The sequence below is a fragment of the Platalea leucorodia genome (genome assembly GCF_965183815.1).
Source record: "Platalea leucorodia genome assembly, chromosome: 1".
NCBI lineage: Eukaryota > Metazoa > Chordata > Aves > Pelecaniformes > Threskiornithidae > Platalea > Platalea leucorodia.
The window spans coordinates 161,071,892-161,098,361 of NC_138823.1; the positions used below are offsets into that span (position 1 = coordinate 161,071,892).

The 26,470-nt window shown below is 42.4% G+C and overlaps 1 protein-coding gene across 17 annotated transcripts in view; it reads left to right on the forward strand.

Moving 5' to 3' along the window:
- The first annotated feature begins 234 nt into the window (after positions 1-234).
- The window catches only part of KMT2C (lysine methyltransferase 2C), a 200,306-nt gene continuing 174,070 nt past the window's right edge, over positions 235-26,470 (forward strand). For 15 of the 17 annotated variants that reach the window (XM_082316255.1, XM_082316248.1, XM_082316240.1 and 12 more), the window contains exon 1: positions 296-606. In XM_082316255.1, coding sequence (XP_082172381.1) covers positions 431-606 — 176 coding nt within the window. In that variant the 5' untranslated portion in view covers positions 296-430. Of the gene's footprint in view, positions 607-18,617; positions 18,974-26,470 lie in introns of those variants that run through there. The other 2 variants (XM_082316239.1, XM_082316244.1) reach the window with 2 other exon arrangements.

A 26,470-nucleotide genomic window follows, 5' to 3' on the forward strand; every position in this document is an offset into this window, starting at 1 on the left:
GGGCAGCGCAGGAGCCGGAGCCGCCGCCAGCTCCCGGGGCCTCTGAGAAGGGGGGGGGCGCCCAGCGGCGGGATCAGCCGCCTCTCGCTCGCTCTCTGCACCTCGCCCGCCACCTCCCCCGGCCCCGACAGACCCCGCCGAGCCGGGGAGGGGGTGTTATTGTGTGTGAGACCCTTCCTTCCTCTGCGCTCTTTCTCTTCGCCCCCCCCCCCCCCCCCCCCTCCTCCTCCTGCTCTCCCCATGCTGCTCCCCCTGCTACCTGTGCTGGTCGGCGGCGGCTGAGGCCAGCAATGCGAGGCGGAGGTGGAGGAGGCGGAGGTGAGGAGGAGAGGAGCCGCGGGAGCAGGAGGAGCATCGGGATCCCCATCACCATCCTCATCTTCATCCTCATCATCATCATCCATGTGTCTCTCTCGTCCTGCTGACTAGGATGTCAACGGAGGACAAGAGTCTGGTGGTGGCGGTGGTGGAGCCGCCTCAGCAGCAGCAGCAGCCCCCCGAGCCTGGAGCTCCCCCCCCAGCAGCAGCAGCAGCAGCCACAGACAAAAGACCTAGGGGCCGGCCTCGCAAAGATGGCGCTTCCCCTTTCCAGAGAGCCAGAAAGAAGTAAGTTCAGCGTTTGTGTGTGCGAGGCAGAGAGGGGCAGGGGGCAGGCGGCCAGGCGCAGGCAGAGCTGTCAGCGGAGACTCGCTGCTCGTCGCCCCCTCCCTCCTGCCTAATGCCATTTTGAGAAGGGCCCTTCTTTCTTCTCCTCCTCTCCCCTTTGCACTTTCCCCTCCTCCTCCTCCTTTTTCACCTTTGTCTTCCTCCGCCTGCTCTCCCTTTTCCACTTTTCTTTCACCGTCCCTATTCCTTTCTTCTTCTTCGGAGTTTCTCTTTAGCTCTTCCCCCTTCACCCTCTTCCTCCTTTTTTCCTTGCCTTTGCACCTTCCCCCTTCTCCTTTTTGGGTCTCTTCTCCAGGACGCTCGGCTGCCTTCAGCGTCGTCTGCCTACTCCCTGTGCTTGACGGTAGTTCCTCGTCGCTTTCCCTTTCTATCCCCCCTCCTCTTTTTGGGAAAGAAAAGACGGTTCTCGGCGGGTGGCGAGGAGAACAGCCCCCCCCCCCCCCCCCCCCGCCCAAACACAGGCGGGTGCGGACGCGCACACGCAAAGTTGAGGCAGGAGTTTCTTCGCCGCCAGCCCGGCCGTGCGCCGGGAGGTGGGGAGCGGCTGGGGGAGCTGTCAGGCGGCAGCCTCTCGGGGAGGGACGCGGCGGCGGGACGGTGGCGAAGCACAACAAACAGACGGGGGGTGGCGGGGGTGCCCCTGTCCTCGGCTCTGGCAGAGTTCCCTTCACCGCGGCCTCTCCCCGCCGGGGGCGCGGGCGTTCGTTGGCCCCAACGGCGGCGGCGGGCCGCTCCCTGAGGGGGCCGCTCCTCTCCCCTCAGCCCCGGGCGGGCGCGCACAAGTTGCCGCAGCGCGGGTGCGGGGAGCCCGTCGCGCCAACCGCCGCTTCCCCGCCGAGAGACCCGGGCAGACCGGCGGGCATGGCCGCTCCGCCGCGGGTAGGCGTGAGGTGCCGGGCCAGGCTGGGCTGGGAGAGGCCTGGTGGCCGCTTCCGTGGAAGCGCCGCTGCCGCGCTGGCCGCTCTCCCCGCGGGTTATTTTTGAGTAGGATGGATCTTGCCATGACATACCTGATGGCAGCGGTAATAGGGCAAAGCTGGGCGAGCACATTTTGAGAAGAAACGTAGCGATTGTTAGCAAAATAGCCTCCGCGCTGTCGAGTCTGTTGGAGCCTCGGGGTTTCGGAGTTTGTTTCCCTTTGTTTTGAAGGGACCCTTGCAGTTTGACACCCCGTGAGCGTACCTAGCCAGGTGAGTTGCTGGCGCTTGGCTCAACGCCCACCCCAGACCTCACCGTCAGGTTCTGAATCAGAGTCGGTTAGGTCAGAAAAGACCTTTTTGATCATCGAGTCCAACCGTAATGTCACCCTGCAAGTCCAAAACACTAGCAAGGGATTCTGCTGGGCTGGACCTAAACGCACGCAAAGCCTATGCTTTCCTCTATTATACTTCATTTTTACAAATCTATGTTAGGTAAATACCCCAGGACAGAACTATGGTTAGTTTGGGATATATGTTTTTTTGTTGTTGTTGTCGTTGATGAAAGTTTCCCTTCAAAGATTTTGATGTTCACCCCATGGTTTTGGTGGAGATGCATTGTTTGCAGCTCCCTCTGTTAATTAGCTGACGTATTCGCTTGATACAAATTTTCGTACAGCGATAGTTGAAAGTAGTTGGCAAACATAAACACGCAGTAAAGTTCCGAGGTTCATCTCCTTTACGTTTGGTTTTACATACTTTTTATTTCTACATATAGAATACATATAGGTTTTATTTCTACATATAGAATCCAAACCTTACATAGGAAACCTTTGAATATTTTATTTTAAAAGAAGTTTTAGGAAGAAAAACGCAAATACAACTGAAATGTACCAGTCTGCACAAAAAGCAAAATACTGTTATTTGTGAAAATTGACATATCTTGTAGGCCAATTTCAGGTTGTGTACATGCTCTTGATGAGAAGTGGGTGCTAAAGAGGTAATTCCTTTTTTTCAGTTAGGATTTTGGTGTCACGGGAATATCGTTGACTAGTTTTAGGAAGAAAACAAATTTTCCTGTAAAAATATTTACTTACGCTGACATGGCTATAAGCATTTTTGTAAGAGCCAGAAATGAAATTGAGACAAAAATGAAAATTAATCAATACTGTTTTTTCTTCACGCTATGATTGTTCCTGTCTGGTGTGATGCTAAGTGTCCTTCTGCATCTTTATGGAAAACCTGTAATGTTGGTAAAGGCTTTATGACATAAATCATAAAGGCTTCTAAAACTAGGATTTTATCAAAAATAGTCATTTTCTAACTTCAACAGAGTAGGTATAGACTGGTCTTTTTTAGTTGCGTCGATTTGGGGGAGAAAATGGTTTTATTTTGTAAGTTTTGCTGTTTACAAAATACTGATCACAATTAGGTAAGCAAATGCAGAAATAAAATAAGTAAAAATGTTTTCTGGTTTTTTTCTTATGACTGCTTGGTCCTGTCTTCATTTTTACTTCTGTGCTTTCCAGTTGGATTAATGTGCCTCATGTAAACGAGATAAAAGAGCATATGTCAGACCATTTTCTGTACTGTAATCACATGTCTAAATCACTATTAGCCAGTCAAATTGTTCAACCACTTTATCCCATTATAGGAAATGTTCCACTGAATGTTCAGTCTAAGTGCAGTCTAAGTAATGATAAAACAAAGAGCCCTGCATTAAACCAGCAAAGCCAAAATAATTCCTCAGCTATGGATGCCTCCATTAAAGAACAATACCATATTGGAGAGTGCTGTAGGTTGGTATTTTACCTTCTTGAAGGCCCTGTTTTTAAGCAAATTTGATGAGTTTAAGCAGACAGATGGAAAACTGCCGTGAATCTGCTTCTGTGAGATGCCAAGGATTCTCAACTCTTCCCAGAAGTAGAAGGCTTATGTTCAGGGAGCACAGGGTTCTTCAGTAGGACAGCTCTGCCCAAGTCTCTGTCATCCTGTGTTTTACCAGGTTATCAGTAAAAATACCAGTGGTGCTGTGGGCACAGGTACGTATAGGGAACAGTTGAGGTTTCCTATAGGTGATGAGCCAGGAGTCAGTGGCGTCAGTACCTGGAGAGTTACTGGTAGTAGAGCATGATGCTAAAACAGCTTTTTATCATTGTTCGAAGGATATAGCTTCAAGAATAGCATTGCCAGGAGACTTAATCTTAGGTGAACAGTTCGTTTATATTATTTATATTGTAATTGTGCCTAGAGGCCAGGGCACCATTATACTGCATACAGTACAAATGCATAAGCAAAGATCACTTCTGCACAATTTCTTAATTTAAATGTAAAGACAGCATGTAAATGTAAGAAATGTATTGGGAAAGCATAAGGGAGCTGTGAGAATGCTATGAGCAAAAGAACACGCAGAAGTTCAAGTACCCTGGCTATCTCAGCATCGGTGAATGATTCATAGGCATCAGACTTGGAGGATATATTTAAAGGAGGGTAGCATTGTCACCCTGAGGATTTTCACAGATAGCTTGTTTCCTGCCTGAAGTGTTAGACAAACACTCGTATTTGCTTCCTTACATTTTGCCAACTGGGTATCTGTATAGAGCAGCGGTTCAAATCTAAGAAGTAAAGCTAGAATAGGCCATGCGGAGCCTTGAAATTGAGAGCAAGTAGGTTGTTCACGGTATGGTTCATCAGGAAGAATGCACAGAACTATAACAGCAATGAACAAGGAAAATATTTTTGTAGTACCAGCTTTCAAATGCATTTAAAAGGTGGAGAGATTGCACTTAGAAAAGCCAAAAAAAGATAATAAAGTTGCGTTACTGAAGATACAAAGTGATGTAGCAGAAAGAAACTTTCAGGTGCATGGTTAAAAAAGAAGTCTTGCTGGTATTGTATAGGAAAAATGGAAATAATTAGGGGCCATGTCATCGTATGGCCTGAAATCTTGGAAACTTAACTCCTGTGCTTGGATTGTACCTCACCTTCCAGGCTGTGGACCTGAAGGATAGGCATGTGATTAAAAAGAAGTTGCAGGGGAAGAGTATTGGTTCCGTTTTAACTATATTGTCATTGTATGAACAGCTGGTTACTCATGAAAATGTATCAGAATAGTATTGTACAGGTGCAGTAAACATTTTTGTAATCTATTTTAAGTACTAGAGCTTTCTTAATCTATACAGGTTATAAGCCGCACAAACAGATGTATCTTCTTAGCAAAAATTTAGTAGCAGAAGCCTTACTGATTGTGATCATGATAACACGTCAGTATCTAAGCTCATTTTAAATTTTAGTTTCAGCAAGCCTCAGACTGATGTATGTTACAAATTATTTTTGCAAATGTTTGTTGTTTAAAACAGCATAGAATAATTTCAAAAAGTATGACATTTGTGGAAACCTGTTTAATTACTTATGTTTTAATTTTCATCCTAGTTTTTCATTACTTTGGCCAATGTAAGCTGCTTTTTCAAAGGTTTTCAAAGGCCATAGATTTCACACATGCAGATCGTTTTGAGGGCACGTAAGCATAGCATTTTTGCCAGGAAATGATTATTTAAGAATTTTTATCATTACTTTAGCTGCATTTGCATTAGGGTAGGCCAATATTTAAAGATATCTACACTCATTTCAAAAGAACCTCAATGCGTTGGATGGATTCTCTTTATAGCTCAGCTGTGTTTCTTTAGTTTGTCACACACCTTCTATGTGATACTTGTGTCTTTACTTGCCTGCCCTTTTCTCACTTCAAAATTTAACATTTGCAAATGTAAAATTTATATTGTGCTATACAAAAAAAAACGTTTGTAAATACATGTTCACAGTTAGGGAAAGTCATTACTACCTGGCAAGACAGAAGTCTTTCGATGGATAGGCTTTGTACAGCTATTGTATGGATAAGGGGTAAGGTATTAAAGCAAACAGTGGCCTGTACTTCTGCCTGTACAGGCCACGTATCAAAATGTTTGGCCAACAAGCAGAAGGTACATACTCGATCACAGCGTGTGAAGAGATGAGGCACTGGAGTAGGCTTCATAATCAGGACATGACATGGGCTCTTTGAAGGCCTTTCTAGTCCTTCGTAGAAAGGACTGAGCTGTGTGCACCAGGGTCCCGTGGGAACTTTGTGCCATTTTCTTCAGCAGCCCATGCTGCATTACTTCCTCCATCATATTCATATTACCAAGCAGTTCCCAATTGTTTTACTTAATTCTTGCATAGGAGCCTGGCTTAAACTGCTCACAATACTGTTTTGCTCAGGAGGTAAATGGTCTCCAGTAAATGATCTCTGTATTAATCTGTTGATTTTCAGTTCCTGATAGGACTTAGGTGATGGATGACTGTGAAAGTTGTTACACATAGTGGGTTTTACAGAATTGTTTTGCCACATTATCAAAGTTTTTAATCAAAATACTGATTAATGTGAAGCGGTGTCTTCACTTGTGTCTTAAGGGCGAGTGAGATTAGGCTTAATGTTGAAAATAGATACTTTTCTATAACCTTAGCCTACAGCTTGCACCATTTGAAACAGACTGCACTTGCAAATGAAGAATTCTTTGAGATTTTTTTTTTTTTGACATTGCAGTTGTTAGTTTGTTAATGTTTGTATCTGATGATCCATTGAACTTCTGTAGCACTTGTCATGAGAGGACCTCCCAGAGCTATCAGACAGTATCATGACAGACCAGGTATGATGACAGTCTGTGAAATCTCAACATCTTGGGTATGTTGGTCATAAGGCATATCTTTGCAGAAGTAGGAATAAGAACTCCATCTCTTGAGCCATCTACACACCAGACATCTTTTTGTCCTGTATTCAGTGACACAGGAGACTTTTCCCAGCTTAAAACAATAAAACACTTCAATTTTCTTGGCTTTGCTTGTGGATATTATTTTTTTTTTCTTTCTTGTTAGCATGTTCAACTCCTACTAACTTCTTGTCATTGTTCGTTTATAAGATAAGTAATGGGAAATGGACATTTCTGTTCTTTGTCATTGTTTGAGTTGAGAGATGGTTTTCCAAGGCAGTTGGCTTGCTGAGAATAGGTAAGCTCTGCCTTTCTGAGGCCAGAGTTGGGTTTTTGTCCTCCTCAGCTCAGCTGTCCCACAACAGTGTTGGAGGGGTAGCAGGGTCAGGTATAACGAGGGAAAATCGAATTTCCTTATCCACCACTAACGATCGCTCCCTCATGTTATTATACACTGATGCTGTGGATTTAACTTTTAAAGAAATGTTGTCATAGGTACACTAAAATTTTATGAAATAGTAAGCAATTAGGCAACTAACAATTTCAAAAAATATCGAAAGCTTTTCTCCTTCCTATGTTTAATATATTTGATTATCAATTCATGCAATCTGTGTGATTCATATAGTTTGGATAAATACAGATAAGCAAGATTTTACTGTAGCAAGTGCTGTTTGCTGGTAACTTGCATTGAATTCTGCATTTTTTGTTTTCTTGCTAGAAGGATGGCACTGAACATTTTCATTCATGCCAGTCCTGAGTTTATCAGATGGGGTAATCAAAATAAGTTTGAGCACTTGCTTCAAGAATGACATTCAGTAAGTTCTTCTAGTAGCACTGGTGCTTTCATTCTTTTGAAAGAAAATAAGATGAAGTAGGAAAAAGCCTTTAAAATCTAGAATATTTATTACTTAGAGAAACATAGGCAGTGAGTGTATGGAGTGCATCAGGTGGTTATTTTCCCCAAACACCATAAATCTTAAGCTGGTTCTGGCAGCGAAAAGAAGCAGCAGTGCTGCCCTCCCTCCGCTACCAGCTGTTTGTTCTCTCCCTTGTGCTGACCCAGGCATTTGTGTAGCCATGTGGTGAACTGCATTGGGAAATTGAGCTGGGTTAAAACTAACCTGGCAAAGAAACGTGTTTGTGATAGCACGAGGGAGGAGGCCAGAGCAAGCGGCCAGGCTGCGGAGAGGCAGAGCTACGGCTTTGGGTAGTGCTGCCAGCTTAAAGTAGTATCTGCGAAGCTATCGCCTTGGTTGTCTGAAATTCGAGGGTGTTTGGTTTTTAGGCTGACTCCTTTGAGTGCTTCAATACAGGCGTTCTTACAGGAGATTGTGAGAGATTTTTACAGCCTATAGTCATGTTACATACGGTTGTTTTAAAAAAAATGTTGAGAGGGTTCTTCACAGCATATAGATAGATGAGTTGTTCTCATCTAACTGATTCTTGCCCCCAACGTTGGCATTGATTAAATAAGGAACTTCAGTTCTCACTTTGATCTTCAGAAACATTCTTAAATTGAACATTCAAAGTACCCTAAAGTAATAGTATAAGTAAAATGTTTTATGTTAACAATAGTTTCTGGTATTCTGAAAGCTCCTGCCTACAAGTATATCAATATATAATTGATATACATTACAGTACAGGCGTTACACTAGATCTTGCTTCTTTCAGAATATTCTTCCCTTTCACATTTTTGGAAGTAGTAGTATTAAATCACAGATGCACCAAATCCTATTGCCAGCCATTCCAATATAAATATATAATTACTAATTTTCAATGCTGTGTTTATCAACATTCTAATTGCTTTTCTTGAAGAAACTGCTGGAAACCCTGTCAAACTAGGATGTTCCCCCCCCAGACTTTTGGCTTTGGGTGGGGGGAGAAAAAAAGAGGCCTTTTTTCTCTTCTGCTGCATCATTACTGACAATAAATTCTTGCCAAAAATAGTTTTCATTAGGCTATCAGAAAAAAAACCCCAGCTTTAGGAAAATTCACCAATTTTTTATTTTGCCTATTATATTTTCCTTGGAGCATGTGCAGTTGAATCACTTGTATGGCGCAGTAAGATAAAAGGAATTTTTGGTAGCGAAGATGTGGTCCAAATGTGCAGTCTCTGCCGCTAAACGCTTACCAGCATCTTAGGCAACTGTTCGAGAGTACCGCCTGGAAGCCTTAGCTAATCCAGAATGACTTCTGGAACGTCCCAGGGGTCACGGAAGCCAGGCCATTGCGATAATGGTCTCTACCCTCCTGGTTTGTCTGGCAGCGAAGACTGTCTGCAGTGTTCTTAGTGAAAGTTTTCTCCACAAAACATGATGGGATGGCTCCATATTGTTATTAATAAAGGGAGGAGCTATGCAGTATTAAGATTTGGGAGATTTATTAGTAAGCCATTTCATAAATACAGAATGTGAATTATTTAGTTTTCTTTTCCTGAAGTGTGGAGTTCAGAAGTACAATGAAATTCTTTTATTTAAAATGAATATTTAGTTTTGCTATATCACCACACATGAATGGAACTGTATGGCCAAAAAAGACTTCAGGGTGATCTGGCTTATCCTTCTGTGTTGTGTATCTGTACCATTTCTGACAAATGTTTCTCCAACTTGTTTTTAAAGTATTTGGTGAATGCAATTCCACTGCATCTCTAGGCAATTACTAGGCAGTAACTAATTTTCTGAGGTATAAAATAAATATTCTTTACTGCTGATTAAGCCAGTTTTGTCTTCTATTACTCACAGTTAAGACTCCACGGCTGAAATGGAGAACAATTTTTATAATAAACTTTTATTTATTAGGAGATTTTCTCCTTTGTTCTGCACTGAACACGCTTAACCTCTATAGCAACATAATGTTGACTTACCTGATTTGTCCTTCGAAAGTTTGCTAGTCTTTATTAAGTTTCACTTGGTTGATATGAACGACTTTTCAGTTTATCAGAATGATTTTTATTAAGATCTTGTCCTCTAAAATGTTTCTAGCCCTTGCCTCAGCCATGTGTCGTATGGACCTCTTATATGTGTATGAATTTCCTCATGCAGGTCCTGGAGGGAGGAACTTTCTTGCAACGTTCTCCCACCTTGATTGAAAATAATTTGCAAATAAATACCCCTTGAGTGCTCTAGGTCACTGTTGCCCACCTGTCTTAGGGCAATTTCACCAGGGCTGTGTTACAGAAGATGATCACGCATAGTTTAGAGATTACTTCTGGTTGTTTCTGAAGTATAGTGTGAATTTCTTCCAATCCTGCTGACTTGAATGTCCCTGATTATTTAGTCTAATAACAAAATCAGTTTTTAGTATGAGCTACAATAAATCTGTTTTATGAAGGCTGAAATACAGAGAACGGCATTTGATTCTGCTTTGTTTTCCGTTTGTTCTTCTTTAACATTTTTATGTACTGACTTCTGTGTTTTTATTCTTACTTCTAAAATATTTCTGAAACTTTGTTTGCCTTTTATATTGCACAGTGGTAATAATGCATGCTGTGCTTTTATCTCTTCTGATTTTTATCCCTGACAGTTTATGCTGTTCCTTTATATTCATTAAAACGCCCTTGTTTCCATTCCTAATATGATTCTTTCTAGTTTGAGACCCTTATTAGTGGATGCTTTTGATGAAGCCTGTATTGTTCGTACTACATTTCCTATCTCTCCCCTGCGTTGGAATACTTTGCCATTGTGCATATTCCAGTACAATAACTGCCAGTCCTCCTTTAAATCGCATTCTCAAGAGATTCTAGCAGCAAGTTCAAAGAGTTTGTTGAAATTTGCTTTTCTTATTTCAGTTAATTGAAGATAAAAATTTGTTCTCCTTTTTCTACTGCTCTCATTTTTTCCCCTTCCTTGGCACAGTGAATGCTTCTCGTTACCACTTCCAGCCAAATCACTGTACACATTGAGATGTTTAAAATGGAGCCTGCCCTAATAGAGCGAAGTGTGAAGTAACTGCTCTTCTGGCATCCTCAACTTCGTGAAACAGTTGTCCTCAACATTTTCACAAACATGTTGGGCTGTTTGTTCTGTTATTTTGGTTTTCTATTAGACGTCTGGATGATGAAGGCCTCCTCTTACCCTCAAGATATGTGCTCTGAAAGCTTCTGTTAGTAGCTTCAAAAGGCTTACCATCTCCCCCTCATTTGGTCAGTGGAAGTTTTTCTCTCCCGGCCTTTCCAGTTCCTTATTCCCTAGTTCCCGTTCTATGTTGCTTTTGTTTTGTTTCTACTCCAAGTTTTTTCTTTCTCCTTCGTTTTTTTTCCCCCCTCCTTGTAGTAAAAGCAAGTGAGTATAGTACTTTTTTCTTACCACAGCCCACTGAACTGCACGAGAGTGGAACTTCACTTAGAAATGGGACAGGTGCTTTTCATTGTGAAGAAAGGCTTGGAAAAAGGAATTTTGAAACAAAATTCAAAATAAAGAGAAAAGAACTGTTCATTTCAATTTCCTTAAATTTCACCATTTATAAATTGGGCTAATTCATAGCTGTGCTTGTGTTTTGTATTGATTAGTGGCGCGGTTGTAGCTGGCAATAGTGTTCTGGCAGCTGAAGCACTCGGTTTCTTCTCAGTGGCCGAGTCTGTGCTCGTAAAAACCCAACAGGGAACACTGGGCGCCATCGTCCCTGTTGGCAGGTTATTGCAGCGGTGGCTCGGGCAGTTTCGACCTGGGCCTGCCAGCACTCTTCCAAAGGGCTCTCGGGGCTGGCCCGAGGGCTTCTGCAGCCCACGCGCCGTTCCCGACGTAGTTTACGTGTGGCTGCTTTGTTTGGGAGTTTGAGGATTGGATAGCGTGGATGTAGGCTGTTCTGTGCTAGTCGGCCTCAAGGCCAACATCACCAACTATGTTTAATTTACTAGTATAACTATAACCGGTGTTTTGTTGTTGCCTTTTTTTTTTTTTTTTAAAAAAAAAGGAGGAATTCAATGAAACTGATAGAATTCTCATCAGTTTTACTTTCAGCCTCCTGGGCAAACACTGTGCCACAGTTAATGTTCTCTAACCCACAGGGATGTAAGTTTAGGAAGAACAGCTCACAGCAGAATTGCTCTAGAGGGAGCGGAGGAGATGGGATGTACAAGCCGTAAGGCTCCAGGAAATGCTGGCTTTCAGCGCTACTTCAGTCTTCTGACACACAATTTTTCCTGGTTCATGTTTTGCATAATTAACCTTGCATCAGGCATCCTGGTAGAGATTTATACAAAGGAAAGTGCAAAACAGATTCAGCGGGAATTCTAATTTATTTTTCTGCCTCTGTCTTCCAGAAACCCTTTAGGAGAGAACTGGGCCCAGAAATGGGGGGGTAACTCAGGAAATAAATGATCTGTAAGCAAGATTATGTAAAGAAATTATTTCCCTAAGGTCTTTCACGTAGCAGTAAGGGTTGGCTCACGGCTGGCTATTCTGTTGCCTCTTTTTGTAGTGGAATGGAAGAGTATTCTTTGTGTGTTGTGTACAGCGTGGAGATACAATCATTTCTGTTTCGAATGTGTTTGTTGGTAAAGAATAAATACAAAAACTTGGTAAACTGACTCACGTATTTTGTGTGCTCTACATGTGGGCTTCTCAGATAAGGATACACTGGTAAAACAGAACAGAAAGTACTGTTGATTGTATACCTACTTTATGGACAAGCAGAAAATCTTGATCTCAAGGCTCATTAACCAGACACTGCCAGTGGAGGGTTAAATTACTGATAGTGTAAATAAATAGTGTGTTAAGAATATTTTCCGTTTACTTTTTTCAATTAATGTGTCTTTTCATTTTACTTGCTTTAGACTGTCTTGATAGGCAAAAAGAACCTGTTTTTAAATTGTTAGCTTGACCATGTTATTTTAAAGGCTTTTTTAGACCAATGAGAGTTTCTTGTCTATACTTAGTTACCATGCTCACACTTCAGAAAAGTGAAGTCGTAACTGTCTTGGACATGTATAAACTTGTTCAGTTGAAGCTTGGGCTCTCAGCTGTCCTCTATCTTCTAAGGTGCACTGTTTTCCTTGTTTGACTAGAATTTGGGAAAGTATTGTGATAGACATTTGTTAGCTGGCTTTTATCTAAAGACTGTAAATGTTGTTAGATCGAGTTGTTGAGTTTTTCTGGGATTTTTTTTGTCCCCCAGTATGTAGCCCTCGGTATGAACCTGGGGAATATATAGCAGCATGGATGTGACCACATCACGTGGTGTGGGAGCATATTCCATAACAGCTATTAGTAATGGGCCTTGGGGACAGGGCAGAGACTGAATTCTAGCTCCCGTAGTCATGCCACCTAGGTTTCTTTTTCAGCAGTATTGTGATGGTCTAGTTTCTATCTGAATTGTTTTCTTTTAAAGCTTTAAAAGAATAATGATATTTATTTTACTACTCTAAAGGAGCTTACTAATGAATAGGAGGAAGTGTACTCCAGTTCTGCTGAAGTCTTTTTGCTTAGTCAGAAGAGAGAACTAGGTACCTCCAACATGCAAGTCAGAAGGACTAAGGCCTGAGCAGGGAGCTCCTTAGAGCCATCTAATAGGACATACTAGACGAAGGGGTTGAGGTGTGATTTAGGCCATCTGAATACCACCTTTATGCCCTGATCTCTGTTGTCTGTATTTGGTTTGTTTGGGGCATAAGTTATTTCGAATAGGGTCCCACCACCAGATTTCAGCACTGTGTATAATTACACAGCTATGTAAACAACGAATTGAACTTCAAAAATATTTGCAGACCATTTGGGGAACTGACTCTGTTTGACCTGCTTTGAGCAGGAGGCTGGGCTAGCTGACCTGCGAGGCCTTTTCCAACCTGAGTTATTCGGTGATCCTGTTCTCTGAGCATCCTTCCTGATGGTTGTGGCCATTGTTTATGTTGTACCCATTGCTTTTACACAGTGAATTATGTGTAATAACCTTTACTTTGTAGAAGGTGTTTTCCTGTATTATTTCTTGAAGGAAAATAGTTTACTAAATGTCTTTTTCATTGTCTATGTTCCTTATTCCCTCTGTCACCTGATAGTTGCTTTATCTATTAATCTATGTGATTCCACATATACTAAATAAATTATTACTTCCTTACTATGTTGGGGTTTTTTTTTTCAGAAATGGTGTCACCTGGCATTCCAGATTTTCTTCTTAAAGGGTATTTTTAAAAGTTTATCTTGTAAAATAGGGTAGGGCTATTTTGAGTACTTTAAAGAAAATATGTCAGAATTTGTATTCTTTGGGTTTCCGTCATGCACTGTCGAAAACAGTTTCGTCCTGCCTGTGCTAGCAGCTAACAACACGTGTCATTAGCAATGAGTTGTTTTCTGATGGCCCCCGAGTGTTTAGGTATTGCCCGTTTTCTACCTCTTCTCTCTTTGCATCTTCTTTTCAACTTGTGGTCTATTTGTCTATGTTGGTTTTTAGTCCTTTCTGAATTCATTTGCTCAGCCCTTTATTTCCGTTTCTGGTAAGCAGTACTACATTGTCATTTCAGTTAGGCAACAGAGTTTACCCATACTACTAGTAGTGTAAAACGGAGACTGGTCATGAGGCTCGTCTCTCGTGCAGTGTTTCTGTAAGAAAGCACCCCATGCCAGGTGCACCACATGCTACTTCAGTACCAGGTTGGGAAAGTGAAGAAGGGAGTAAGGAAATCTGAGCTTTCTAGAGGTAACGCGAGATTTAAAGACCTATATTTTTTTATTTCAAATATTTTTTTCAGAAATGCTTTTTAACCTGATACAGCCTATGCTTCTCCATTGAGATCACTGTTTGCATGGTGTTACTGGACAAGATCTGGTGAAACTGTGAGCTTAAGCTACCTGGAGACATCTATGGTGTTGCTCTGGGGGACGGTATCAGCCATAGAAGCAAAGGGATGCACGTCAGCTTGTTGTTCAGGGTTTCTACCTCCAATTCACGTTCATCAGTGAATTAAGTGTAATGGCAGGCTTTGCACTGGAATGTCCTGTTCTGCCATCTTTGTCGCAGGGATGGTAACCTTTGGCTGAAGCATGGAGAGACATCAGGGAGGAAAGACACCTTGAGCCTTTTCAGTAATATTTGCCAAAACTTGTCTGTCAAAGCCTTAAGAATACACAGAATTTGATGCTTTCTATGTAGAAAGCTATTTCAATTACCTAGTTTATGTTACTGTTCAGATTTTATTTCTAATAGCGTGCTTGCTAGATAGGACATCTTCAATGTAATGGCTTTACATCGAATTTATAATAGTATGTTAACGTGGGTATGTAGTTAATGCACAAAACATGTTTCTTGGCTGTATGACGTGCTGCTGACATATCTATAATCTGACCTACCTATAATGTGGTTCATGCTCACGAGAAGAAAGAGTGCAGAGAAGAGGAAAAAATATGGTTTGGAAACGGTTTGGAACCTTTTTTTTTTTTTTTATTTTTAGAAATGGAGTCTATCTCCAGAGACTGTCTTAGTACAGGTTATAAACGAAGAACTTCCAAAACCCTTCAAATGCAATAAAAAAGAAGTCAGACTACTTCTGTTTCATCTATGCTTTGGCATGAAAAGTGGAATTAACAGAGAAACTATTCACAGAAGAGGGTGGTTCAAGTTGATTTGTAGCATGGAAGCATAAAAGGGTGCTAGAAGGTGAATTGCCTTTACGTTTCAGTAGAATTGCCAGGGTAAGGAGAAATATTTTGTTTCCTTTTCTGCTTGTTTTCTTTTTGTAGCTAGATACTTACAGCTTAATCTCAAGTCGTTCTTATGATTCTGTTATAATATTATTAGAAACCCATTGAAGATCTTGGAAATAGCAGGTCAGCAGAAGTTAAGAAGAAATAAATGTTTTAAAAAGACAAACACATTTTTGTGCTTCTTAATATGCTCATCTTTGTATGTTTTAAAATCAATGAAGTACCAAATCAAAGGTATGACCTAGCTACTGTAACCAAATAATACTTCTGTTGTGAAGCCCGTGTCTCTTATTTGTATATGTATTGCACCTGAAATTTATATATTGGAAGTGGTGAGGTATCTTGGTTGCTGTGAAGTAACATTCTCCACAAGTTAGAAATTGCAAATAGGGCCTATCATAAACAGATAAGGCGTGCTTCGCTAAATGTGTCTTGATTAACTCGAGGGAGTTGTATCCTTGAGTTAATCAGTTTGAGTTTGGAAGAAAACAGTCCACCATATGTATAGACATAAGTTTTTATCTTAATCATTAAATCCATCGCTTCTGTTGCTTACAAAAAAAAAAAAAAGTCTGTCTTAGAAGAGATGACTGATCCCATTTTTCCTATGTACATTTTCTTGGCAGACGTGTTGGCTTAAACAGTTTCTGCCTTGCCATCATGGTGAAACACGTTTGTGGAGACGTGTGAATCGGGGCAGGGAATCGAGGCAGACACAATTGCTTTGCCTTTTTTCAGTGTCCGGCCCCGCTGCTTCTTGCTGGGTTACCCTGTAGCTGGATCAGTCCCCTCGGCTGGTTCACAGCATGGTCGGATACATACGTACAGCTGAACGGATGCAGTTCAGAGGCTGGGAGCAAGAGGCATGAGCTGGGATCAGCTTCAGTTAGAATTGCTGCCGAACGTGAAACCCTACCCCGAGTTGTTCCTTTACCTCCTTGTATAATCCCGCTGAAGGCAACTTATGGGCAATTTGTGTGGCAAAGTAGTAATTAGTCAACATGAGCGGTGTTGGACCATGTCTGACTGTGCTGTAGTAAAATTACAGTTTTGTCCTTACCCAGATTTTTGTGACAGTTAATGTGCTTTTACAGTAAAAGAACTACATCTCGCATCTCGCATGTGAGAGAAAGTGCAGCTCCATGTTGGAAGCTCTCAGGAAGAAGGAGGCCAGCTAACACGACTTCATCCCTGTTAGCTTGTCTCTTGGGTCAGGTGAACAGCAGGGAAAAGTACTGAGAGTAATTTATTATCATTATTTTAACCAGCTACTATTAAATTGCAACTTGTCTTGTTTGTGCTAACATACTTAAACTTGTCAGGTGACCCATTACCTGGTATGTTAAAAAATGCATTTTTTTATGGACTGTAACATGTTTGAAAATACCTATGGGCTTAAGGTATAGCAGCACAAACAACTTTGTGAATTTATGGTGCATCAGTTCCGCTGCAGGGGTATGGGCTCAGAAGGTGCCGCAGCAGTGTTGCAGTGGAAGCCTGTATAAATAGGGGATAGCTGATATATAAAATTATGGGATAGCTGACATACAGTAAACTTGGTGCTCTAGCCTCGCTTAAGCTGCTAAGTATAAACACAGAAACTCATTGTATTTAATAGCCTTTGGAAAATACGCAGCATCTCTCCACTGTTGGGTATCTGTCTTCTTTGGTTTAAGAGGAGCTTATTTTAGTTAGAATGACTGGTTAGGAAAATGTTTAAACTATACGGAGATGTGTGTCCAAGGCGGGTTTGTCCTGGTTAAACCTAAAGGCCTATGAGTGCTAAAGGGAAAAGGCAAATTGATTAGTGTCTCGGTGGTTCAGCAATTCGCCACTTGGTTGGACCAAAATAACGAACCCTTACTGCAAAATAAAATATTGACATTTACCATCTTTGCTAAGGTTTAGACTACCATATTTAACCTTTTCATTGCAGCAGACTGAGTGTGCTAATACGTGTGGTTACCAGATGTGCTGATAAGCGGTAGCTTGGTAGCTCCTTGCAGCTAAATATATTTCTGTGTCCGTACCTGGGCTAACATGGCACAGTGGCCCTCATACAATAGTTACTTGTTTCAGAGTAAACACGTGGAGATTTTTTTCATGTGAGTGCTTTCTTTTTAAAATTTTATCTTAATCTCTGGCGAATTGGTTTGATAAAAATTTTCCTGTAGGCCGGGCACCCAGAGCGTGTTTCAATTGAAAATGTAAATTCCCTCTACCTGGGTAGATCGCGTTGCGTGAATCAGTGTGGGGTTTGGGGTTCGTTTTGCTCAGTCTTAGAGGTGAAATGGTCTTTTTGAGTTCCCGAGTGCATTTGTTGAGAATTCCTCTGACCAGTACTGATAAGGCAATGCTGAACTCATTTGCTTGTCCACAAAAGAGGGTGCCCTAGGTTAAGTACGTCCACTTGCAGCTCGGTGCAACAGAAGAGAATTTGATTTGAAGCAAATCAAGTGAGTGAGAAAATAGACGTCATGCACGGTCTTATTTTTGTTTGGCAGATAAGTCAGAGCATTGTTGTCAATATGGCAACCTGTGTCCTGCAGATGTCTGATATTTAAACAAATTTTAAGAAAACTTCGAAGAGGTTGGCAGAAGCAAGGCATTGCACAACAGCTGTTTCGGGGTTTTTGCGTGAAGGGAAGTTGAACAAAGGTGGTTGCGTTACTCCTTAAATTGGCAGGCCGACTGGTTTGTGAGTATCTATCAATACTAGTGACATGATAGTTGCATAATGTTTTCTTGATTTTTTTTTTTTTTTTTTCTCCCAAAAGAAAATTGGCAGGGACCATTTGAAGGATTAGGAAAGAGCCGTTTGTAGATGGACATTTGTCAAGCTTGCTTTCTTAGCTCCTCCGTTCCAGACTGGGTTTTGGAGAAGTGTAGAGCAGCCTGAAAAATGTTAAAAAGGGGGGGGGAAGGCAATCCCCGAAGTCGCACCTTCACCTTAAAGGCTGCAATCCTCTTTTTCCCGGAGGAGCCCCGGCCGGCCGAGGAGGGGTCGGGTCCGCCGGGGCAGCGGCCGGCGTCCATGGAAACGTTTTCTAACTTTTCGGTTGCTCCTGCTTTGTGAAAGGGGAAAGTGCAGGCGTTGGGGGAAGGGAGGCGGGGAAGGAGAAGGAGCCCGGGGCCGGCTGCCGCCCGCCTTGCCCGGGAGGCGCTCCTGGGACGGGGGCTTGCGGGAGGAGAGAGCGGGCGCTGCGGGGCCGGCTGCCGGCCTCGCCCGCCGCCGCCCGCCGCGACCTGCGGGGCCCGCGGGCCGCCCCCGGCCCCCGCCGCCGCCCCCGGCCCCCGCCGCCGCCTGCGCCGCGGCCTCCCCGCCGCGCCGGGGGTGCGGGGCGGGGGCCCGGGCGCTGGGAGCCTCCGGCGGGGGCGCTGCGCCTCCGGCCGCCGCCGCTCCGCCTCGCTAGCGCAGCCGGCGCGGCGGCCCCGGCTCCTGCCGCAGGACTCCGGTCCGCACATTGGCGGCGCCCGGCTGCGTCGGATCTACTTTCTCTCGCTCGCCTCTTTTTTTTTTTTTTTTTTTCCTCTTTTTTTTTTTCCCTTTTTTTTTTTTTTTTTTTCCCCTTTCCCCTCCCCTTCCCCTCCGCTCCCCTCCCCCTCCGCCCTCCTCCGCCGCCGGCTCCAGCCTGGTTCGGGGAGGATCCCGGAGCCGAAGTTCCGAGGCGATCGGGGCTGTGGCGGATCGCTCCCCGGCGGCGCCGCCATGGGGGCCCTCTAGAGCCGCCCGCGCCGCGCCCGCCCGGCCGCGCCGAGGCCCCGGGGCAGTGGCCTGGGAAGCGCTCCCACCGAGCGGCGGGTCTGGGAGAGTAATATGGCTGATCTCGGGGAGTGCTGAGCAGTCGGGTGTCTCCGCACGGCGCCGGGCTCGGGCCGTGACATGTAAATAACTTCTCTTTCCTCCGGATCGTACGGGCGGGCACCGATGCCAGCCCTTCCATTTTCCAGAGGGGATTTGTGAGAGGTTCCGCGGGGCCGGGCTATGTCGCGCAAAACCGATTCGCCGGGGGTGAGTACGCCCGTCGTTTAACTTCTTTGTATGGAAGGGCAAACTGTGACAGCGGGCGGGGAGCCGCCTGCGGGGCCTGCGGGGCGCTGCCCGGCGAGGGGGCGGCGGGGGCAGCGGCCGCCGCCGCCGCCGCAAACTTGGCGGGGGGACCCGGGCGCCGCCGGCGCTCGGGAGAGGGGGTTTCACGGCGTTGGCTCAAAACCCCCTGCCCGAATACAGGGGTGGGGGTATAGGTTCAAGTTACACGCTCGCTGGATCATCCTCGACCATTTAAAAAAAAAAAAAAAAAAAAAAAAAGAGGGTGGGGGTGGGAGAAACAACCAACACAAAAGCTCGGGTCTGCCCGGGGTTCTGCGGGCAGTCACCCGCTCGGTGCGCACACCTATGCACACACGTGTGCCTGCACGGGCACACGCACATATTCCTTTAAAATTATGACTTTATATGGTTAGCTACAGCACAACTTTTTTTTTTTTTTCTTCTCTTTTTTTTTTTTTTTTTAGCACTTTCATTTACCGCTGTGAATTCTGGAGTGATGGAAAATGAGCTAGGATTAATTTTTCTTAAATATTTTGAAGTCCTCTCTGCACACTATTTTTGAACAGAGTGCCATTTTAATTTTGCATGATTTCAAAGCATACCTGTATAGTGTTAATTTTAGATGATCCTCCCGGCTGCCTTTATTTATAGTTCTACATTAAAAGAAAGAAAAAACGCCACTTTTTAAAATACAGTGCGTGCCTAGCACGTAATGGATGCTGAGACCATCGTGCAGGACGATTTTTGTATGAGCAGTGAGCAAATAGGTCGTAAGTCAAAGTAAGTGTTATGTAACTGGCTGGCTTTAGCAAACTTGATACGAACTGTAAAGGGAAAAAAAAATGTATTTTGTTTTTGTTTTTTGCTCTGGACAAAGTGAGAGGCTGGCTGTCCCTTTTTTTCAGTGGGATTAGTTTGTAGCAGGTTGATTTAAAAAAAAAAACCAAACAACAAAAAACCAAACAAAAACCCAACAAACCAAAAACAAAACCAAAACAACCTATGCTTTAAAAATATGAGCCAGTTAATCTGTGTGGTGTTTTGTATTTTTCTAAAAAACTGTTTCAGTCATGTACCTAATTCTGGATACCAGATATTACATATTCACCAGTGAATCGTTAGTTAATACTGTAACCAGATGCATTACATAATTGAAAAATGTTCCTGAGTTAGTTTGGTTTTATTATTTAACTTCACTGTGTCGTAGAATAGCGTTCTTTGGCATAGTTGGAGTTCTTAAAAGAACTGAAGATTGATATGAAAATAATTTGGGTTTTTTTCATCTGAAGAAATAAAGCAGGAGTGGGTTAATACTCCTATTGCAAAACTGAAACAAATAGGCAGACATTTAAAGATTGTCAGTGACTACATAAAATACTATGTATTGAAGTAAACACAGTTACTAAGCTGGAGCTTACATGTAGGGGTCTTTCTGCTTTTTGTACATCATGATGATGTTAGTATGTTGTGTTTGATGTTCCTGCACGATAAAATACACTTGCTACAGAAAAAAACTGTGGCTCTCAGACTGTTTAGTGCAAATATTTTAACCATCTACTCGGTTAGTAGACAAACGGAGGCAGGAGACGACACACTTTTCTCAGTGCTGATGTGATCAGCTGCATCTATGCTAGCCATTCATTAATTTCACTGATGACTACTGTACATTTATTTTTAAAGTATCTGGTGTATGCTTCCTTTACTACTTTATTGTAAGTGTCTTTTTTTTTTAATAATATGCTTGGAGTTTGAGTATGTGTAGTTTTTAATTGCTTGCCTCACTTGCAGGTCGTCTTTGTAAACTGTTTTATGACTCTTCTTATGTTGTATCTGTTCTGTGCAAAGTAATACGTAATATTCTGTCAACATTAAATCTAGATGCTTTTAGGGCAAAGTACTCTTCTTTTTTCGTAGGAATTGTTACTGAATTTTGGTGTAATTATTTTGTCAGACTGCGTGCTCATTTTACTTATATTCTTTTTTCTTTTTTTTTTTTTTTTCCCCCCTTCTGCGTTATTCTTTCCCAAACAGAAACTCCTGCAGAGTTTTGGCAGAATGTTCTTTGAGAGTTTTTTTTGGGGGGGGAAGGCAAGGGCTGGCATTATTGTCATTTACATAATATGCCAGTAGAAAGTAGTTGCGTCATGTACGCTTTCTTAATGTGACTGTTCATTGGACTTGCCTGAAAATGATCTCTTAAAGGTAAACGGCTGAGCAAAAATGAAAAGCAGCCATGTATTGATTTCTGTTTTTGTCTCAGGCTAAAAGGACCATTCAGCATGTGCTTTATAGGGTATTTCCAGCCTGAAATTTAGTCAGCTATCTAAAAATAATGGTAAAAGTATTCTTTTATCATCACTGCTCTCAACTCTTAGGGCTTTGCAGTTCTGTTTTCCTGTTCTTAAAGTGTGGATAGAAAACTCTTAGTATAGAATAGTATATATTTTGTATGCCATTTAGTATAAAATATGCAGCCCAAGAAGAAGGGGAACTGGCTCTGGAGTGTTGTCAAAAGCAAACTCTAAACGAGCTGAAAGATGCTTTTTTGTTTTACTTGGGCCTTTCCAATTTCAGTAATTACTAAGGCTTCTGGAAACTCTAGGAGGTAGTGTGTTTTCAGGAAGAAATATTAAAAACCAGTTGACAGTGGGCCTTTAGCTAGTCTTTTAGAATTCTGTCTTTCCTCTGTGAAATCCTTTTGGCATGTTGTGGTTCACTGGCAGTAGCCCAGCATGTGATATCACAGATATCAGATGTCTTCTTGCGATGCGTGGCATTTGCTGTGCCGCAGTGGTGCTCTCTGGGACGGCTCAGGTGAACCAGGAAACGTCACAGAAATTCGGCAGGGAAAGCAGTATGAAACAGTCACATAGCATTGGGAATAGGTGAGCGCCTTCTGTTTAAGAGCGTTCAAATCTTTGTGTTTGGTAGTCTGATGTGGAACGTATTCAGCAAACGGATGCGTCTTTGACTGAGTGGTCTCTACAGATTTTTTTCCCTAACATCTTAGATATGGATGCATATCAAAATGAGTGGCAAAACATCACGGTTAAGCTTTTTCCTTTGGAGATATCTTTGATTTAAAAAATGGTTCATAATTATATGTGGCCTTGTTAGGATATATTTTCATCTCAAAGTTGAGGTCCAATGCCAGGCGTAAGTATAGATGATATTGCACATACGGAGGATATTTGACTCCTCCGTAAGATCTGTTGAAATTTAGTCATAGCGCATTGTATTTCTGTCTGCCTCTTTGGTGAAGTCTCCCTCTTGTCTGGATTCACTGTTGAAATGGGTATACACAGTAAGTGTGGTTTGCGCTGACGGTGCTTTTGTAATACAGCTAGAAAATAAAAGATTTCACGTTGGCTTCTTTGACCCATATTTTCATCCTGGTTACCAAGCATTGAGAGGTAAATACTTGAGGAACATTATTTAATTAGACACTCATAGAAGATGAAGGCATGGAAGAAGAGTCTGCTTGTGTATTTGTTTGTTTAGTCAGGACTTGCAGGTCTTGGGTATAATTCCGTTTCAAGGATGAATTCTTTGTTTTAGATGGAACTCAATGTGTTCCTCCTAACCACGAACACTTCTATGTTGTCATTACTCCAGATGTCCCTTTCTCTTTTCTTTATTTTCCCCTTCTTTTTTTTTTCCTTTTTTTTCCCCCTTTATTATCCTTATTTTTAATTTTCATGCCCCAAATGCCCCAGTGCTGTAAAAAGAGAATGTAGATTGGTTTTGTAAGACTCTGTTCAGGAAGAACCGAATGTGAGAGCAGGTTATTACTGCCTGGTTTATAGTTAGGCTTTGACCCCAACCAGCGTACGATCTAAATCGCACTCTTGCCCCCTCTTAGTGTCTAACATCAGATGCTGTAGAGAAAAATGTGACAAACTCTGAAGTGGGCAGTTACAGAATAATCATTCCATGGGGGATCTGTTTGAGATGGGATTAGACCAGGAGGAGAGAGAACTGTGTTTTTTCCAGAATTCAGAAAACCTCAAGCGGAATTCTTATTTACGCTTATAGTTCTGCAGAAATCTACCTTCTTTGAATTAAATTACTTGTAAGGATATTGAGTTTGATGGAATTTGAAGGCTTTTTCCAAGCATGAGGACCAGGGTGAAAGGATACGATATAATTGGCAGAACAAAAAGAATGGGGCGGGGGGAAGGGATGTGTTGGATAGGACTGCCCAGGGACAGCATATCTGGAGCAATGAGAAGAAGGACTAAGGTCAGAGCTTTATTTTAGTCGCCTTGCATTTCCACGTGAGTTGGGAGATTTTGACAAAACAGTTCTGTGGCACCATTGAGAATGAGTTTAACAAGCAAGCAGATACTGACGGTGGTCAAGGAGTGTGATGAGGGACTGAGTCTAGAATATTTTCTAATCTGTTCAAAGGTTACTTGATCTGGGCCAAATAATAAAAGGTGTGCTAGGTGTTGTCACTGCCATGTCAGCCCTGCCTTGCCTTGCCTTGTGTACAAAAGCTTTAGTCATAGTCATGGCAGAAGTCCTTCATTGTATGTTCAGAACAGTCATAAAATGGAGGTCTGGTTTGAATAGTAAGTGCTCTTAACCTTTGACAGACTTTTCTCATTTGAAAAATTCCACGTTGACTCTGTGATATTTTGGTAGAAGGCTGATTGCATATACGAATGGGTACAAAAGCAAGGTAGAGAGCTTTTGGAAGGATCGTGGGTTTGCAGTGATCAGAAACGGGGAATCCAGGGTTACAGGAACATAATCGTTAAGACAGATGGAGATTGAGGATGAGAAGCATAGACTGCAGTCTTTTTCTTTCACCTTAATCCATCTTGGTGCAATAGCTTGCCTGTGAGCAGTCTTTCTTTTCAAGTGCATTTAACCATCTTTTCCCTTCCATTTGTGCCTTGTCATCTTCTGTTTTCGCCTTGTTAAAGGAAGCCGAGATGTTTAATTAAAGAAAAATAAACAGTTTAAAGAACGATATAAAGACAGTGTTACGCAGTTCCAGAAGTAGCAACTATTATAATTTGCAGTCTAGTTCTTGGGAGAAGAGTGATGGTGAAGAAGCCTGGAAGATCTCTGAGGTGGTTTGTGTGGATCAGGGTACAGTCTTGCATGAACAAATTCTTGAAACGGGTCTGGGGAGAGGAGTCTGGCCTGTATGTTTTGTTTAGCTTATGTATTAGTCTACAAAGCGTAAAATAATTAAATATCTCTCCCCACTTCCCCCCGGTATATTTGTCTTCAGGTAGCAAAATCCACCTAGAATGATGTAGAATGTTTAGCTATGAGGAGTTTGTAAGTTAATCCTTTTCTCTCTTCCATTTTTCAGACATGCACATAGCTATGGAATCTGTCTTGACGGCCGTGGTTCAGTTACTGAGATGGTTATGTCACTTTTCCATAGAAAGTTTTGGAATCCTAGAGCTGAATTGGTGAATAGCTACTATTTTAGGCAGTTCTATTGCCTCCCTTGGGGATGTTTTGAAATCGGTTGACTTCTGTTTAGTGTGTTACCGGAAAGTCAGAGTTTCTGAACTGTGATGTATAGCCAGAAATGGCTATTGCCAGTCGTGACATCTGCCGCCATCGCCCCTGTTGGTGAAGATTGTTTGCTACTGTTTCCTCCAGTGATAGCTGGGAGAGATGAAGGTTAGGGGAGGTAGTTCTCCTGATCATTGGTAGACCTATGTACAGTTCATATGGAAACAATCCTGTATTACATCTATATATTTATTTCTCTTCTTACGGCTGCCTAATCTTCAATGTCTGCTGCTGACAGTTTCACCAGTACTACAGAGGACTTTTCATTATTGATGCTTCTGGACCTCCAAATAAAGAACTGGCAGTGAATAAGTACTGTATGGATTCATTTAATTATTAATCAGGATGATAGGGTATTCTCTGAGGTACACAATTCTGTTTCAAAGACAACTGAAGTCAATAGAAAGTTTTCCATTGAAATATAATAGTCATGAGAATAAACGCTCATTGGTATAAGAATTCGATAGCCCAGTCTGCTCTGTATCTACTATTTTGAATAGTGCTAACTGATTGCTGCTCTGCATGATCAAAAAGTGTGGGGAACGGGATGCTTTAGAAAAAATAAACCAGACATTGCAGAATAGTTTCTCATTCAAATTTCAAGAAAACTGAGACTAGTTTTCTGTCAACTTAGATTCCGTGAAACAGTGCTAAGCTGAAATCATAACAATTATAAATTGCATAAACTTATTCTTGATTTCTGTATTATTCTTTTACTGGGCAATTACTCATGTTTTACTCCCACTACTTCCAGAAACGGACAAGAATCACAGCCCTGTTATGTGTAGAGGAAAAAAAAATGAAGGGTACTTCTGGGCCACTCAGTGAGTACTGAGTGTATTTGATTGCATTCTTCCTGAGCTGGACATGTATTTCATGCCTCTGAGACCCAGCCTGCTGTCTGATTCACAGTTTCATCAAACACACAGCAGCAGCATAAGTACTAATATTATGTGTTAAGTTTTATCAGAGCGACGTAGGGCTGAATAATTTTGCATGTAGGACGCTACATCCTATCCTTGTACTTTTCACCATCTCCTGTGCCAGAATTTTCAGGCCAGGAAGCAGATAAAGAAGAGCTACTTCGTTGGCTCTCCTGGTAAGTAACATATATCTGTAGGTGAAGAGTAGGAGACTTTTTCTGGGGAAGGCTATCTTGTAGATCTCCTTTGTAATAGAAAAGCCAGTGATGGTTGTGGTCTCTTCAGCAGGTTGTAAGCGTAATTTTTTTCTGACTGTTCTGCAGCATCCTCTGAGCGTGAAATTATTTGTGAGGAATTTGAGAGATGTGCCGTAGTGGTATAGTTAGGGGCAGAAAAGCAGTGGTGGTGGTATTGTGTCTCTTAAGGCTATAAGAGAAGCAAGGATGGGGGGGAGTGATTGCATCTTATGTAAAACTGTTGTAACTGGGTAAAACAGATGAGCTTTTAGGCACACATAAGGAAATGTGTGCTGTTTTTTCACAAACTGTCCAGCTGCCCCGTAAGTACTTAATGTCAGTACAGAAAGCACCTTCTACATCTGGGGTCCAAAATCAATTTGAAGAAGCTTTTCAGTGATTGCAACCTATGCTGAAAGAAGATGTATCTTGAAATAATCTCTCCTGGAATCTCCTCTCCAGTCCTTCCAACAGCCTCCTAAGCCTGCTAAACTCATCAGAAGCAAACTTTCTGCAGGTCATCCTATACCCAGGTTGTACCTGAGCAGCAAAAGTGAAATTTGCCAACAGAGCTCCACCCCCGTACATGCACTCCATGACAGAATCACCCAGATCATAGGATTCTGCGTAAAAACACTTTGTCTTTTACTAGATTTCCTCATGAAAGTTCACTACATCCTCATGGAGAGTGGATGGATGAAATGAAGCAACTGATAGGTATGAGGATGAACTTGCCCACAGTCAGTGAACACCAACTG